We start from the raw sequence: 16,221 nt of genomic DNA, 5'->3' as shown, positions 1-16,221 counted from the left end.
TTCTTTGCATGTTCAAACCTTTTGAAGGGGAAATAGGGTAAAATTTCCCTGTACAATAAAGAATTATAGTGCTATATCTACTTAGCTTTGCCTTCTCAGTTCTCTCCTTTGGCTATTCAACAAGGTTGAAGGTTAGAAATAGCCCAGATCTAAACAATGAGTTAAAATGACATCTTTTCCCAGTTTCAATCTGATCAAAAAATGTATTTTGGACCCTTGCCTGAATATAAGTACTTACAGTATTCTTGTGAGTTCCTATCTTATTCAGCCCAACAGGAATTAAAGTTACAATTTCTGGGCTTCACATAATTTATTTTTAGAAATCTCCAGCAACCTTCTATTACTAATTTAATTACAAAAGGCCAATACACATTTCTTTTATTTTTTTCCTGAGATGGAGTTTCGCTCCTGTTGCCCAGGCTGGAGTGCAGTGGTACGATCTCGGCTCACCGTGACCTCTGCCTCCCGGGTTCAAGCGCTTCTCCTGCCTCAGCCTCCTGAGTAGCTGGGATTACAGGCATGTGCCACCATGCCCAGCTAATTTTGTATTTTTAGTAGAGACGGGGTTTCTCCATGACGGTCAGGCTGGTCTCGAACTCCCAGTCTCAAATCATCTGCCTGCCTCGGCCTTCCAAAGTGCTAGGATTACAGGCATGAGCCACCGTGCCCGGGCACCAATGCACATTTCTAACTTACCAATGTAAAATATTCTACAAATTAAAAAAGAAGAAGAAATCAATAATTATTTTTTTAAAAGTCATGAGTCATCCCCGGCCTGCAGTAGGAGAGATGCCAGGTTGCTGGGCAGTACTCTGACTTGCTTCTGCCTGCTCCCTGAAGTAAGGGGCATTGCTCCTCCCCTGCAGTGCCTGTGGATGGAATTCTGGGCTCCACCTCACTACTGAAGTAACAAGAGGGCACACCCTCCCTCTCACAGCGGGCTCTGTGGAGACTGTGGGGATGTGGTGATGGTAAAGTCCTGTCACAGAAGACACAAGTGAGGCAGACCAGAATAGCACTGCAGGGATTGTATAAATTAAATTGATATTGGAACCACAGCCTATAGAAGTGAATCAAGACATGCATTCTGAACTTAAATAGGTTGACTACCTACTTAAAAAAAAAAAAAAAGATTTAAATAGGAACCATAATCTTACAAATATTTAAAATGTTCAGGATATAGCACAAAGTTATTCATTATATCAAGAACCAGTAAAACTTCAATTTAAATTTAAAAAGAAAGATTATCAACAGACGCAAACAACAACATGACACAGAAGTTGGGATTATTGAACAAAGACTGTAAAGCAGCCATCATAAAAATGTTCCAAGGATCAGTTATAAAACTATTCAAACAAATAAACTCAGGAATAAAATGCCAGCCCTTTAAAAAAATTATAATCGAAAGGAAACTGCTTCTCACTAAAGCCTCCTATCTCCTTTATTTTGTCAGTGCAACCCCTGTTTTATCTAGCCCTTTTGCTCATAATTTGTTCAGATTCTTAAATTCTTAGAATCTACTGAAGTTGTTAATATTTTGAGCTTTTAAAAGTCAAATGCATGTACTGAGTTAGATTCTTTACACATATTGTTAACAGCATGAACATGTAAAATGTTAATATTTTAGTAAAACTGTACTATATATTTGGTTTTCTTTAGTCATTTCCTTTTCATCATTCTCCGTCAAGTATCTAGAATAGCCAGACATTTGCATATTTTTTATTAACAGCATTTTCTTGCTTGCCTTATGGAGCTTCAAGGTCCTCATATGGAAAAAAGACTCCTATTACATTGGGAAGTCATCATGCTATCTGTCATGAGTTTTTGTGAGTCCTTGGCTTCATGAAAATAAAATAATGTCTACTGTCAAAATAAGCCTAGCTGGTCTTTCCCTTTTATATACTAGGGTTTTTTTCCCCTTAAACATAAAGCAGCAGAGAATGCATGCTAAATCAGCTACAATAACATTTTGGGATGCCTTAAATTATTAGTCACAATTGGTAATGTAGACTTAATTTATGTTTTCCAATCCCTTTAATCACTAGAAACATTTCAGGATCTCCATATTCCAGTTTCAACATGATGGTAGCTTTTTCTAATGATCCCCAACAGGAAAACTCTAAAATTCTAGCTGTTAAAAGATACACAGATTAATTCCATATCTATCACTATTTCCTTTAAGGAGCTCAAGTTTGGGAAAGAACAAACTCGGAAAATATTTTGTTTTGGAATAAGTGTGTGTCTTGTGGCAAGATTTTAAATTGAGTATTAATCAAAACCCCTAATAGCAATTTTGAAATTGCTAAATTCTAGAATCTTTAGAGCAGCTGGATAAACATTCTCTCTCAGTTGAAATAACACACTAGTAGATCTCCTCTCCAGCTCACTTATAAACATATCCTAAACTGATTTTCTCATAAACTCATAGTTCTAATTAAGAAAAAAAGCAGTGGAGAGACAAGAGAAGCTGAGTTTTGGAGAAAATCAAGCTAAACCTAGACCAGTTGTCAGTGTACTTAAATGAAATGCCTATCATATCATATCATATCATTATTTATTTATTTATTTATTTATTTATTTAGAGACAGTCTTGCTCTGTCACCCAGGCTGGAGTGCAGTGGTGCAATCTTGGCTCACTGCAACCTCCGTCTCCCGGGTTCAGGTGATTCTCCTGCCTCAGCCTCCCAAGTAGCTGGGACTACAGGCGTGTACCACCATGCCTGGCTAATTTTTGTATTTTTAGTAGAGATGGAGGTTTCACCATGTTGGCCAGGTTGTTCTTGAACTCCTGACTTCAGGTGATCCTCCCACTTTGGCCTCCCAAAGTGCTGGGATTACAGGCATGAGCCACTGCGCCTGGCCACCTATTAAATCATTTAAAGAGTAGATATACAAAGATCAAATTGGGAACAAGGATGTTTAGCAACTTTGTAGCACTCTATTTTGTCAACTAAGCCAAGTCAAAGAAAACGAAGGGACAGAAAGATGAAACGATTAATTGAATTGGTTTGAAATGTGACATTGAGAAGAGCTTAAAGGAATACCTGGGATTATATCAACATTTGTAAAAAGTGGGAAAAATATTTCATGTATCCTGATTGAGCCAATAATTAAAAACAAACACAGAAACCAAACAATCTTGTAAATGCTGGAACAATGGAATTCTATGTGGCCAGAAGCAAGGACAGAAAAGCACGACAAGATTAAACTTCAGTGGTTTCACATTGAGAGAAATAGTTACATCAAGATTCCATCTCTAAAGAAAAAAAAAAAAAAAATTAACATATTTAAGAAGCAAGAGCGTCTATATTTATTACTGATCCCTTGTTTAGCAAAAATTATTGTTTTTGTTTTCCTAAATGGTTTAAGAGCTTTAATTAATTTTTCAGCATCTTCAGCTACTTCCTCTACTGAATCTTTCTCATTAGCCTAAAACCAACCTAATACTTACTTTCCCTCTCTAAGAAAAAAACACACTGGGCCCTGTATTTCGCTATTCTCCTTTATAGCACATTTTAAAAAAGAATTGTCTAGATACATTGACTCTACTTCCTCATCTCGTATTTCTAGTTGGCCTTTAAATCTAACTTCTAGTCTCCTTATCCCACCTAAACTTTTCTTGTCAGGGTCACCAGCGACAACTTTTATTCTGAAAATCCAATGGTTAAATCTGTCCTCATTTTGTTTAACCTCTCAGAAGCTATTTGGCCTAGTTAACAATTTCATTCCTAACTAAAGATTCCTCAAGGTTTCCATGATAACACAGTCTTCTGTTCTTTTTTGGCTTTTTTGTTTTTGTTTGTTTCCCTCACTGATACTCCAGCCACTCTTCTGATAATAACTCCACATTTTGGCATTACTCAAGGGCATCAACTGCTCTTACCTGGACTACTGCAAGAGTCTCCTGAATGTTCTCCTTACTTTCTCACCATCTTCTATACAACAGCTTTCTTCAAAAACTTTTTGAAGAAAGTTCTACCTGTAACTCTACCTATAACTTTCATGGTTTTCCATTGGACTTGGAATAAAATTCCTTCCCCTGTCTTAGTCTGCTCTGGTTGGTATAACAAAACACCACAAACTAGGTAGCTTATAAACAACAGAAATGTATTTCTTACAGTTCTGGAGTCTGAGAAATCTGAGATCAAGACGTCACAGATTCTGTGTTTGGTGAGCACCTGCTTCCTGATTCAGAGATGACTGTCTTTTTGATGTGTCCTCACGTGCAGGAAGGGGTAAGGGATCTCTCTGGAACCTCTTTAATAAGGGCACTAATCCCATTTGTGAGGGCTCTATTCTTATGACCTAATCATACCTCCCAAAGGCCCCATCTACAAATACCATCACTTTGAGAGTTAAGACTTCAACATATGAATTTCAAGAGGGAAACAAACATTCAGATCATAGCACCCCCTTACCTCATCTACTCTATCCTTTAGTCTCTATACTCCAATCACACTGACATCCTTTCAGTTTTATTGAATGCGCCAAGCATTTTCTCTTCTCAGGGAATGTGTGTATGTTGTCACCTTGGCTTAAAGTAGTCTTCCCCTCCAACTCTGTCTGGCTAGCTTCTCATTGCTCATATCTTGGATTCAATTTCACTTCTCAAACAAGATACTCCCTAACTATCCAGGCCAAAATAGGTCTTCTCCCTTATTATAACAGCACTTGTCCTTTCCATCCACAGCATCTGCAATAATTTGTAATAATTTATTTACTTGCTTCATCTTTTAATATCTCTCTTATGAACTAACTGTAAACTCCACAAGGTAGGTACCATGACTGTTCTGTCCACAAGTTTCTCTATTTAGTCCCTGGCATAAAAATCACTGAAACACATTATGTACTCATTAAAATATTTGAATGAACAACTGACCAATAATATGATTATATAAATAAAAATAATTTGCTTGAAAAAGGGTAAAACGAATGGTCATTATAAATGACCATTCATAATAAAAGTACCTTCAATAAATGTTAAATGAATAGTTAAAAGAGAGCGCTTACATATGCCAGACACTATTATAAAAGCTTTACATATATTAATGCATTTAATCCTCATGAGTAATAACACTGCTGGTGATGATAGTAAGTAATGATAGTAAGTACTATCACTATACCCATTTTACAGAAAAGTCAAGTAAGTTTCCTAAGTTATACAATTAGAAAGTTCTGGAGCTGAAATTTGAACCCCACCAGTCTGGTTCTAGAAGTTACATTTTTATCTCTGTTACATAAGTCACGAGAATTCAAAATACTTAACTGCACTATTAATTAGCATTCAAAAATCATAATTTTATTTTAGGGGAAATCATAATTTGATTATGAAATTATGATTTCCCCTAAAATAAAATTATGATTTTTGAATGCTAATTCAAAACCCAGATTCTAGCCTGTTTCCTTTGTATGTAGGAATCAGGTAATTAGGGGGTCCGTTGTGGCAGAAATCCAACATCAGAGAACTAGTAATGGGCTATATCTGCATTCTAAATGAGGGTTTGGGCTGGGCGTGGTGGTTCACGCCTGTAATCCCAGCACTATGGGAGGCTGAGGCAGGTGGACCACCTGAGGTCAGGAGTTTGAGACCGGCCTGGCTAATATGCTGAAAATGCATCTCTACTAAAAATATAAAAATTAGCTGGTTGCAGTAGCATGCGCCTGTAGTCCTAGCTACTTGGGTGGCTGAGGCAAGAGAATCGCTTGAACTGGGCAGGCGGAGGCTGCAGTGAGCAGAGACGGTGCCACTGCCTTCCAAACTTGGTGACAGAGTGAGACTCCATCTCAAAAAACAAAAAACAGAAAAAAAGAAAAGAAAAAGAAAAAAAAAGAAAAAAAAAGAAAACGAGGGTTTGGGGAATAGCAGAGAATACATTGAGTTTCTAATCTTGAGTTGGGTCATAGGAGGCAAATAATCTACATATAAGCCTTTGAAGTCATTCATATAGTCTTCTTTATGTAATAATCGAAAAAAGTTTTCTCAGAATGACGAAGAAGGTATGTATGTGTGCTGGCAGTGAGGGAGAGAGACTAGCAATAAAATCAGATGTGCCTGATGAAGAGAAGCAGGTAGTGCAAGGAAGTCTAAACGACACATCCAAGTAAATTTCGCACAGATGGAAGAGTCAACTGTGGAAACTTTAAGAAGTGCTAAAACTTCAAAGAATGTAGTTCAAAGAAAAGTGACTTAGTAGAAGACAGCACACTTAGCAATATGAGCTGTTCCTCGCACTTCATTAATGATCACTAAAGCTACAAAATCACATGACCGGATTTCTTATAAAAAACAGATAGGTAAGTTGTGCTTTAAGGTTAAATCGAATTTGGAATAAAAACAACATGGACAGTACAAATTTAGAAGTAGGCAGAGAAAAATTATAGGGGACTAAGGTGCCAAAACTATAGAGTGGACTCTAATCTTCCCCCAAACTCTGGAAATTGAGTCAAACAAGTTAACTATATTTCACGGAGAAGGAAACTTTCCAACGAATACCTGGATTATGTCTCCAAAATGTAAGATGAGATCTTTGCAATAATTAAGGTTACTTTTGCCATTGGTTTTCTGTTTAATAAGAGGTAAACTTAGTCAATTATGCAAATAATCCCATTTCCGTATTATTACTAAGTAAAAACTGAAAATAATCATACATTATTCTCAGAATAAATAGCTATATTACATAATAATATATATAATATGAATACCTACATGGTTGTATATGTATATACATTTTAAGAACTGCACGAATTGGGAAAATCACTAGAAAATACAAAACTGCCAATGTCATTGAAAAAAAGTTGGAAACTGGGCTCAGAAACTGTTACAAGAAGCATAGTCCTAAGGGAAGAAAATTATCAAACATCGAGACAAGGAATGAACTGCTAAAGGGGAAAACTGAAATTATGTGAATTTGATTACTTATTTAAAGATAAGGAAAGATCGATTTCATAAAAGAGAGAGTAAAGAATACTAACTTTGATGTGCACTGGTATGGAGAAAGGAGGTCCTGGGCCATGACTTCACAGTTAGGAACCTGTGCAATGTGATTACTTGTATGACTCAGGCAGAAATGGGGAGCACATGGTTATGATGCTGGAAAAAAATGACAGGGAGAAAAAAGCAAAAGAATCGGAAGAATATTCCACTACTAACCTGGTTTAGTTTCTTCCAGAGATTGAGGACAGGAGAAAGTTCATTAGACCAGATTTCTCTATCAAATTTGGAACCAGCTGTTATGGATCTGCCCAAAATCCTCAACTGTGAAATAACCTGAATGAAGAAAATAATAAGTATCAACAAATAAAAATAATTTCAGTCGAACAGGAAGAAAGAGCATAGGTACAAAAACAGACATATTTTGTTTTATAAAAATAGAGAGAAAAAATGTTGTCAACAGTTTATAATCATATTATCTTTCTTCAACTGGCTTAATATTTTACTGTTTAAGCAGTTAAAAAAAATAAAAGAACTTAAAGCTGGAGAAAAATGATTTTAAAATTACATACTGCAATGGCTTGTATTTGAAAGATGCTTCATTTGTTGTTGTTATTTGGATTTTTTTGAGACAGGGTCTCACTCAGTCACCGAGGCCAGAGTGCAATGGTGCAATTCATAGCTCACTGCAGCTTCAAATCCCTGGGCTCCAGCAATCCTCCCATCTCAGCCTCCCTACTAGCTGGGATTACAGGTGTGTGCCACCATGCCTAGCTAATTTTATTTTTGGCAGAGACTATGTCTCAGTATGTTGTCCAGGCTAGTCTTGAACTCCTGGGTACAAGCGATCCTCCTACTTCGGCCTTCCAAAATGCTGGGATTATAGGCGTGAGCCACCAGTCCTGGCCTAAAGCTGCCTCTTTACCCAGAAAGCTCTAATTACCCATAATTAATAACCACTTGGTGTCTCTATTTGTTCATTTCTGAAATCTGGAATTGTTTTGATTTAAATTTCATAATGTCAAAATGCTGACAAAGATAGTTTCCTTAAAAATATGAAATGAATGGAAAAACAATAGCATAATAAACCCTATAAAATCGTAAAGCAATAATTACTGGTTGATAAATTATTTACAAATGTTTTAATGCTCTACATTAACTTTAAGTTGTACTATATACAAGGCTCCAGTGAAAAAACAATGGGTCAATCAAATCAAACAAGGTAAGGTAAATATTCCCTATTTAGGGCTTTCACTTCTATAATGTCCTTATTACCAGTTTCTTTATCATTATTCTCATCAAAATCAATTCACTCACTTTATAAAATAATACTTAATGATTCCCATTTTAAGAACATTAATGAACCCTATTAATCATTTGTTAATGATCCAGAATATTACCAACTATGCTAAATATTAGGTTACAGATATTGTGATATATGTGTGTTTACATATATAAAATCAATGATGTATATCTTGTTTTTCATATTATACCTAAATATTAAGATTGTTTTATCTCATTGTTTGTCTAAAACAAACAAAATAAATCCAAAAAACCAGATATGTCTTCCTAAGTCAGTATTTTAAACTTCAACATTTATAGCATGTTGACTACTTCTGTTTTCACTTTGGGAGAAATGTGATTTGTTTTTCCTTTTGTAACATATTGAACTATATTTCATATTTTGTTAGATTCTTACATTAGTAAAGTTCATAATAAAATCAGGGCCATAAATCCTTCAGAATGAATGTACAACTTAACTGTTAAACATCAATAATCATGCTGTTAAACTCAAGTTACTTCCAGAGTGTTTCACTGATTCTTAAAAACCTGTGATTCAGTGTTTGATTTTTTTTTGTTTTTTTGGTTTTCTGATAAATTATTTTCATTTGCTCTAGCTGAACCATAAAATAGCACCTAATTTATCAGCTTTGGTACACTACAAAACACAACTAGTTGGTAGTCAGAAGAAGTGCTATTTTAACTCAAGTTTTGCTATTACTTATTTGTGTTTTAAATTTGTCAAACATGACAGAAAACAAATAAGAATGCAAAGAGATGTCTAAAGGAAAAAGAGTGCAAATTTTTTTATGCATGATGTTAAGACCTGTTTTAAGAATAAAATGTACACCAACCAAAAAAAGATGTCTTCTGTCCAAGAAAAATAACATGTGAGGATTTCTTTTTAAATAATACTATCATATTATAATTTTTAAATAACAGGCAGTAATAAGAAAGGGAGTTCAAATGTATAATAACATTTTTATTAACAAAGACAGGTCTATAACTTGTATCAATGAACTATCTGTTTTTACAAAATCTAACACATACACTTATCTTTTTTATAAAGCATAGATAATAAAATACCTATTTTTCATATTTTAAACCAGTTAAATATAATTTTTTCATAACACTACTTTAAAATGGTATCAAAAGGGATAAAATTTCATTCATTAACAACATATTTACATCAATTCTTCCACTTTCTACCCATAATTAACAGCATGAATTATGCCACTGGCATGCTTTGGGCGATCTGTAAGAATTGTAAAGGAGCCAGGCACAGTGGTTCACACCTGCAATGCTAGCAACTCAGGAGCCTGAGGTAGGGGGATCACTTGAGGCTAAGAGTTTGAGACTAACCTGGGCAACATATTGGGACCTCTTCTCTTAAAAAATTTTAAAAACACATTAGCCAGGTATGGTGGTATGCACCTGTAACTACTGAGGAGGCTGAGCTAGACAGACTGCTTGAGCCCAGGAATTCCAAGCTGCAGTGTGCTACCATCATGCCACTGTAACTCAAGTCTACATGACAAAGCAAGACCCCATCTCTAAAAAATAAAACATTCAGAAAATAATATTTCAAAATGAAGAAATTATAGGAAAACCACAGAAGATTTTGCCACTCCTACTTCACCTGTTGTCATTTCAAAGACCAGTGAGAGACATTTCAGGAACACCTACCTTTTCTGAGCAATTGGTATGTTTTATTGTAAGACACTAAATTTTATATATAATTGTATTTTCCGTTGGATATCATGAAGCACCCCAAATGATTTTTGATCAAACAATAACAACGTTATAGAAAGTATAACCTTTTTTGTTTGTTTTGTCTTGTTTGGCATAAACTGTTTCCTTAGTTTTATTTTATTTTCCCATGCTAATTTTCTCTTACACTAATTTCCTCAACTACTGATTTTATCCTAGTAGATTATTTATGTTTTTGTTAGTCACTGCCAGTAATTCTTCTTTGGAATAAGAAAGAATATAAACACTCATTCTCATTTTATAGATGTCAAAGAAATTAAATAATTTATATTTTTGTTACAGGGAATACACAGACTAGATTTCTGGAGAAAATTTTATGATAAAGCACATTTCAAAATTATGAATAAGCAAGAACATCAACAAAATGACTTAAAATTTATGACAGAATTGTCAAAGAAAATAATGAAAATCTTAAAGCCTAAAGCCAAAATGGAGAAAAAATACAAAGACACAAAATAATAAATAAGATTTTTTAAACATGGAGAAGAAAATAAAAAGGCTCAATATATGCCTACTCAGCGTTATTACTATACGAAGAGCTAATAAAAGGAGACAGAGGCAATTTTTAAAAAGAAACTTTCTGTGAATTTTCCAGAACTAGTGAAAGACAATACTTCTCATATTCAGAAAAGTCAAAGAATCCCAACCAGAATAAATGAAATCACATAGTACTGCCCAATGTAATTGCAGAACATTGAGAAAAAAAAAGATATTACAAGAAGCTAGAAAGAAATAACAGATTATTCTAAACAAACACTTCCCAACTACAACAACAGAAGACAAAACATGTTGACAAAAAGACTGTCAACCTAGAATTGTTATAAATTTAGCAAAATTATTTTTTGAGAAAATACAAAATATGAGTATTTTGAGACAAAACTGAGAGTGCAGCTTCACTATTTAAACCATGGACACTAGCTAGAAGGAAATCATCAAAAAAAAAGAAAGTCTAATAAGTAAAAAGGAATAGTAAGCAAAGAAAATGTTTAAGAAATTTATAAATCTATTGAAGTATGATCCCAATGTACAACAGAAATAAAACACTGAAAAATAATCATATTTAAGTTGGGATAAAGTGAGCAGAGTTAAAGCATTCTAAATCCTCATATTGTATGGAAGGATGGTACATTAAAATTTAGTATAACCATTGAGGGAAAAAATAAGTATAGAATAAATTTTCCAAAATAGAAAAAAAAAACAATTTTTTTTAAAAAGGGAAAATGAATCTAAAAGAATGCAAACAAGGGTAGAGTAGAAGGCCCCTGGTCACAAAAAACAGTAGGCCAAACAGGAGATTTTTTTTTTTTTTTTTGAGACGGAGCCTGGCTCTGTCGCCAGGCTGGAGTGCAATGGTGCTATCTCAGCTCACCGCAACCTCCAACTCCCTGGTTCAAGCGATTCTCCTGCCTCAGCCTCCCGAGTAGCTGGGATTAGAGTCACGCATTACCATGCTGCCAATTTTTGTATTTTTAGTAGAGACAGAGTTTCCCCATGTTGGCCAGGATGGTCTTGGTCTCCTGACCTCGTGATCTGCCAGCCTCGGCCTCCCAAAGTGCTGGGATTACAGGTGTGAGCCACCACACCTGGCCCAAAGAGGAGATTTTTAAAAAATGATATTAATGAATCCAAATAAATCAATAATTGCAGTAATTTATTACTTTAAAGCAATTGCTAAACATTACTTAAAAACAACTAAAAATATGTTTATATGTTAATGGTTAAACATATGTATATATATTTAAAAGTGGGTACCTAAAACATAAGGACATTGGAAGTTAAAAGGTAATAGATTTCAAAGTTAAAAGGTAACCCTTTTTTAGTAAACCTCAAGAAAATTTAAAGCAAAAAGTATTACAAGGGAAAAAGCATCACTATCTATTGACATAATTCTAAGTATCTTTGTATATATATATACACACACACACACACACACATAGATACTTTGTCATTAAAAGTAATGGCAAAAACCCCAATTACTTTTGCACAACCTAATACTTAAAAACACAGATGTTGTAGATAATAAAATTACCAGAAGATACAGAGAAATAGAAATCTAGCATTATGCAGGATACTTAACGTGGGTTTCTCAGCAATTGGTAGATCACATACGGAACACATATGGAAAATTTGAACACAATCAACAAGCATGACCGAAGGACATATAATACACCCAATATCTGGAGAACAATCATTTTTTTAAAAAAAAACTTAAGTTTCGGGATACATATGCAGAACGTGCAGGTTTGTTACATACGAAAATGTATGCCATGGTGGTTTGCTGCAGCTATCAACCCATTCATTACCTAGGTATTAAGCCCGGATGCATTAGCCATTTATCCTGATGCCCACACCCTGACAGGCCCTGTGTGTGTTGTTCCTCTCCCTGTGTCCATGTGTTCTCATTGATCAACTCCCACTTATGAAGGAGAACATATGGTATTTGGTTCTCTGTTCCTGTGTTAGTTTGCTGAGGATGATGACTTCTAGTTTCATCCATGTCCCTGCAAAGGACATGATCTCATTTCTTTTTATGGCTGTATAGTATTCCATGGTGTATATGTACCACATTTTCTTTATTCAGTCTATCATTGATGGGTGCTGGGTTGATTCCATGTTTCCGCTATTGTGAACAGTGCTACAATAATTATCTGCATGCATGTATCTTTATAATGGAATGATTTATTATCCTTTGGGTATATACCCAGTAATGGGATTGCTGGGTCGAATGGTATTTCTGGTCCTAGATCTTTGAGGAATCGCCACACTGTCTTCCACAATGGTAAAACTAATTTACATTTTCACCAACAGTGTAAGAGCAAGAACATTCTTTCAAGCACACAGAGAACATTTAAGAACATCAGCCACATATTAGACCATAAAGCTAGTCTTAGCAAATTTAAGAGTTGATATCACACAGATCATATCTGACAACAATGTAATTGTTAGAAATTGGTAAAATGTTACCAAAATTACCCCCCTACACTTGGAAATACAAAACACATTTCTAAATAACTCAAGGTCAAGTAAGTAATTTTAATAAAATTTTAAAATACTGTGTTCATGAAAAACCCACATATCAAAGTTTATACAATAGTGAATGGGCAGTTAATGAGATTCTGGAGGAAAATTATAGTAGCAAATCTTATGTTAAAAAGAAGCAATGCTAAAAAGTGAGTAAAATTTATAACTTACACAGTTAAGAATATAGATGAAAGTTATCTATAACAATAAGGGCAAACAAAATTTAAATAGAAAACAGATACAAAAGAGATCAGAGGTTTTAAAAAGCCAAAAGTCGGTTCACTGAAAACACTAATAAGAGACTTCTTACCAGATTGAATGGTAGATAGCTACTGGTAAAATTAAAAATGGAAAAATTTTATTTTAAAATTCTACTTTTAAAGGAAATTACAGATATAGAAAATACTAAAAGATGCCATGAGATTATTTTAAACTTTATACCATAAAAAGTTGCATATTTGGCTAATAGAGAAATTCTTAGGAATATGCAAATCAATAAAACAATCTCAAGAATGGTGGAGTTTTTCTAAGTGGGGCTAGAGTTGGTCAAAAAATTAAATTAGAAGTTAAAAATACTATCTCAAAGTAAATCTCAGGCACCAATAGTTTACATGTAAGTTATATTAGCATTCTTTAAAACAAATATTTTTTGCACTTACTTTTTCAGAGACTAGAAATATGAGGCAACATTTTCCAAATAATGTTATAAAGGCTAGTAAAAATTTAATACCAAAGAAAATGTAAATTCAAAGACCAGTCTTACTCCTGAACACAGATTCAAGTAAATAAATAAACATCAAACAACATTTTAAAAAAGATATACAGGATGACATTGCATATATGGTTCAATCATAGAAACTATAATTCACATAAATTAAGGAGAAGAAAGTATATAATCTTCTCAATATTTAGAGGAAACACGGACAATAAAATTCATCAATATATTCTTAACAAATTACCCCTAGCAAACTTAGCAAAGATTTGGGAGATTGTTATAATAATAGCCTTCGATAAATGATGCATTCCTACAATCACATCCTTTGCAATGTAATGTTCTTCTCCTCCCATTTCAAGACATATCTACTTCTCCACCATCTTGAATCTGGGCTGGATTTGCTTTGATTAACAGAATACAGCAAAAGCAATGTGTAATTTACAAAGCCTAGACTTCAAAAGGACATGCAGTGTATTTTCTGGACTTGAAACCCTGATATACCATCCTAGCATCCTGTAGACAAAAGGCCACATCAAGAACCAAGTCACCCTAGCTAATAGCCAGCACAGTCTACAAACATGAGTAAGACCATTTTGAACCTTCCAGCTCAACTCTCCAAATAAAGTCAACCTTACATGTAAGCTCAAGTGAAACTAAAAAGGAATAATCCAGCCAACCCACAGAATCATTTAAAAATAGAAAACATTATTGCTTCAAGTCACTAAGTTTTGAGATAGTTTGCTGTAGAGTGAAGACTAAGAGAAGCACTGGGAATATTAAAAAACATTTTAAATTTATGGACCAAATGTTTGTGTTCCCCCTAAAATCCATCTGTTGAAGCCCTAACTCCCATTATGGCTGTGTTTTGACAAGTGGCCTCTAAGGAGGTAATTAAGGTTAAATGAGGTCATAGGGGTCGGGGCCTGATCTGATAGGATTTGAGTCCCTGGAAGAAGAGACACTGGAGACCTTGCTCACTCTCTCTCTGCGCACATGTACAAATGAAAGGACGCATGAGGACCCAGAAAGAAGACAGCTGTCTACAAGCCTGGAAGAGCAGCCTCACCAGAAACTGAGTATGCTGTACCCTGATTTCAGACTTCTAGCCTCCAAAAGTGTGAGAAAATAAATTTCTGTTGTTTAAGCCACCCAATTTGTGGTATTTTGTTATAGCAGGCCAAGCCAACTAATACAACCTGATAAATGGTATCTATAAAATGAAGCAAATATCATAATAATAAAATGTTAAAAACCATTCCCTTTAAACTCATAGCAAGGTAAGGATGCCAACTCTCACTACGTTTATTCAACACTGCACATAAGGACCTACCTATTCCAAGAAGACAAATAAAGACAATTAAATGACTAAGAATTATAAAGGAAAAACACTAAATCAGTTTTCTCAGATAATATTATAATTTGCAGAAAAAAAATTTAGAATACTTTTATGTTTACAATATGTATCTTCTGTTTTTGAAATGAATAGAAATTCATTAAACAATATTACATTTTTAACTTCAGCCCAAATATTCTATTTTAATGATTTTGGGGCCTCAAAAACCCTTGATAGTTTCATGCTCCCTATGCATGCTTGGCCACGTACAATGATGATGTTTAACTGTGTTACCAAATACATCAGGATGTATCAAACCATATAAAATTTCCCTGCATACATAAAAATGCATACCCCCCCCCAAAAAACCATATACTAACATGAGACAGGAGAATATGCAGTGGTTTATCTTTCTAATGTTAACATATGCAGGATAAAGGGGGAGGCGGGAAAACTTTTCTTTGTATTTCTCATGTCTCTAAAATATATTTACGCTAGTCACACACAAGACCAAATTGTAATTTATGTTGGTGATGTGTGAGATGAGATTTCACTCAAGATCAAAAGTGAAATGTACAGGCACTCTACCATGTTAAGAACTCACATCATCATTTTTCAAGGTAATATGACATTAAAAGCCTGGAAATAAATCTCAGAAGATCTGCTAGTTAGTGCAATTTTAACATAAGCAAATTGAGAATGAACCTGTTATCGAAGGATATTTACTATAAATTCATACTCACACAATGAATATATCAGTATTCAAATACTGAGCTATATTATTTGGAGTACTAGGCAGAACACTTCATTATAAATCATATATATTCCTATTTTGTGTATAACTGGTTAATACTAAATAAGATCTGGTATTAATTACTAAATTATATGAAATGCTGTATCTGCCTTGAGATGATACTTTGTTGCACTCTGAATAATTAGCAGCTGTAACAATCCTACTTACTGATAGTAAAAATATACTTTTGTTATTTATCAAAATACAAATAAGACACATGGAACATATAAATGCACTATATCATGTGTATACACAATCAAATACGTGTAAGACCTCATCTCTCCTAATACATTCATCTATTTATTTTTTAAAATAATATCTATTATCTATCACATTTGAAAACAGTTTTACAGTTAATTAAAAGATTAAACATATGA

General features: G+C 34.2%; 1 protein-coding gene across 2 annotated transcripts in view; it reads right to left on the bottom strand.

Annotated features, from left to right (window-relative positions):
- DYNC2H1 (dynein cytoplasmic 2 heavy chain 1) overlaps window positions 1-16,221 on the bottom strand; it is a 357,072-nt gene that overhangs the window by 102,465 nt on the left and 238,386 nt on the right. For both annotated transcript variants that reach the window (XM_025357391.1, XM_025357392.1), the window contains one exon: window positions 7,151-7,267. In XM_025357391.1, the coding sequence (XP_025213176.1) occupies window positions 7,151-7,267 (117 nt within the window). The remainder of the gene's footprint in view (window positions 1-7,150; window positions 7,268-16,221) is intronic.

This window comes from Theropithecus gelada, chromosome 14 (genome assembly GCF_003255815.1).
Source record: "Theropithecus gelada isolate Dixy chromosome 14, Tgel_1.0, whole genome shotgun sequence".
Classification (NCBI taxonomy): Eukaryota; Metazoa; Chordata; class Mammalia; order Primates; family Cercopithecidae; genus Theropithecus; species Theropithecus gelada.
The sequence above is the reverse complement of the archived record's forward strand: the minus strand, read 5'-3'. Positions and strand labels throughout refer to the sequence as shown.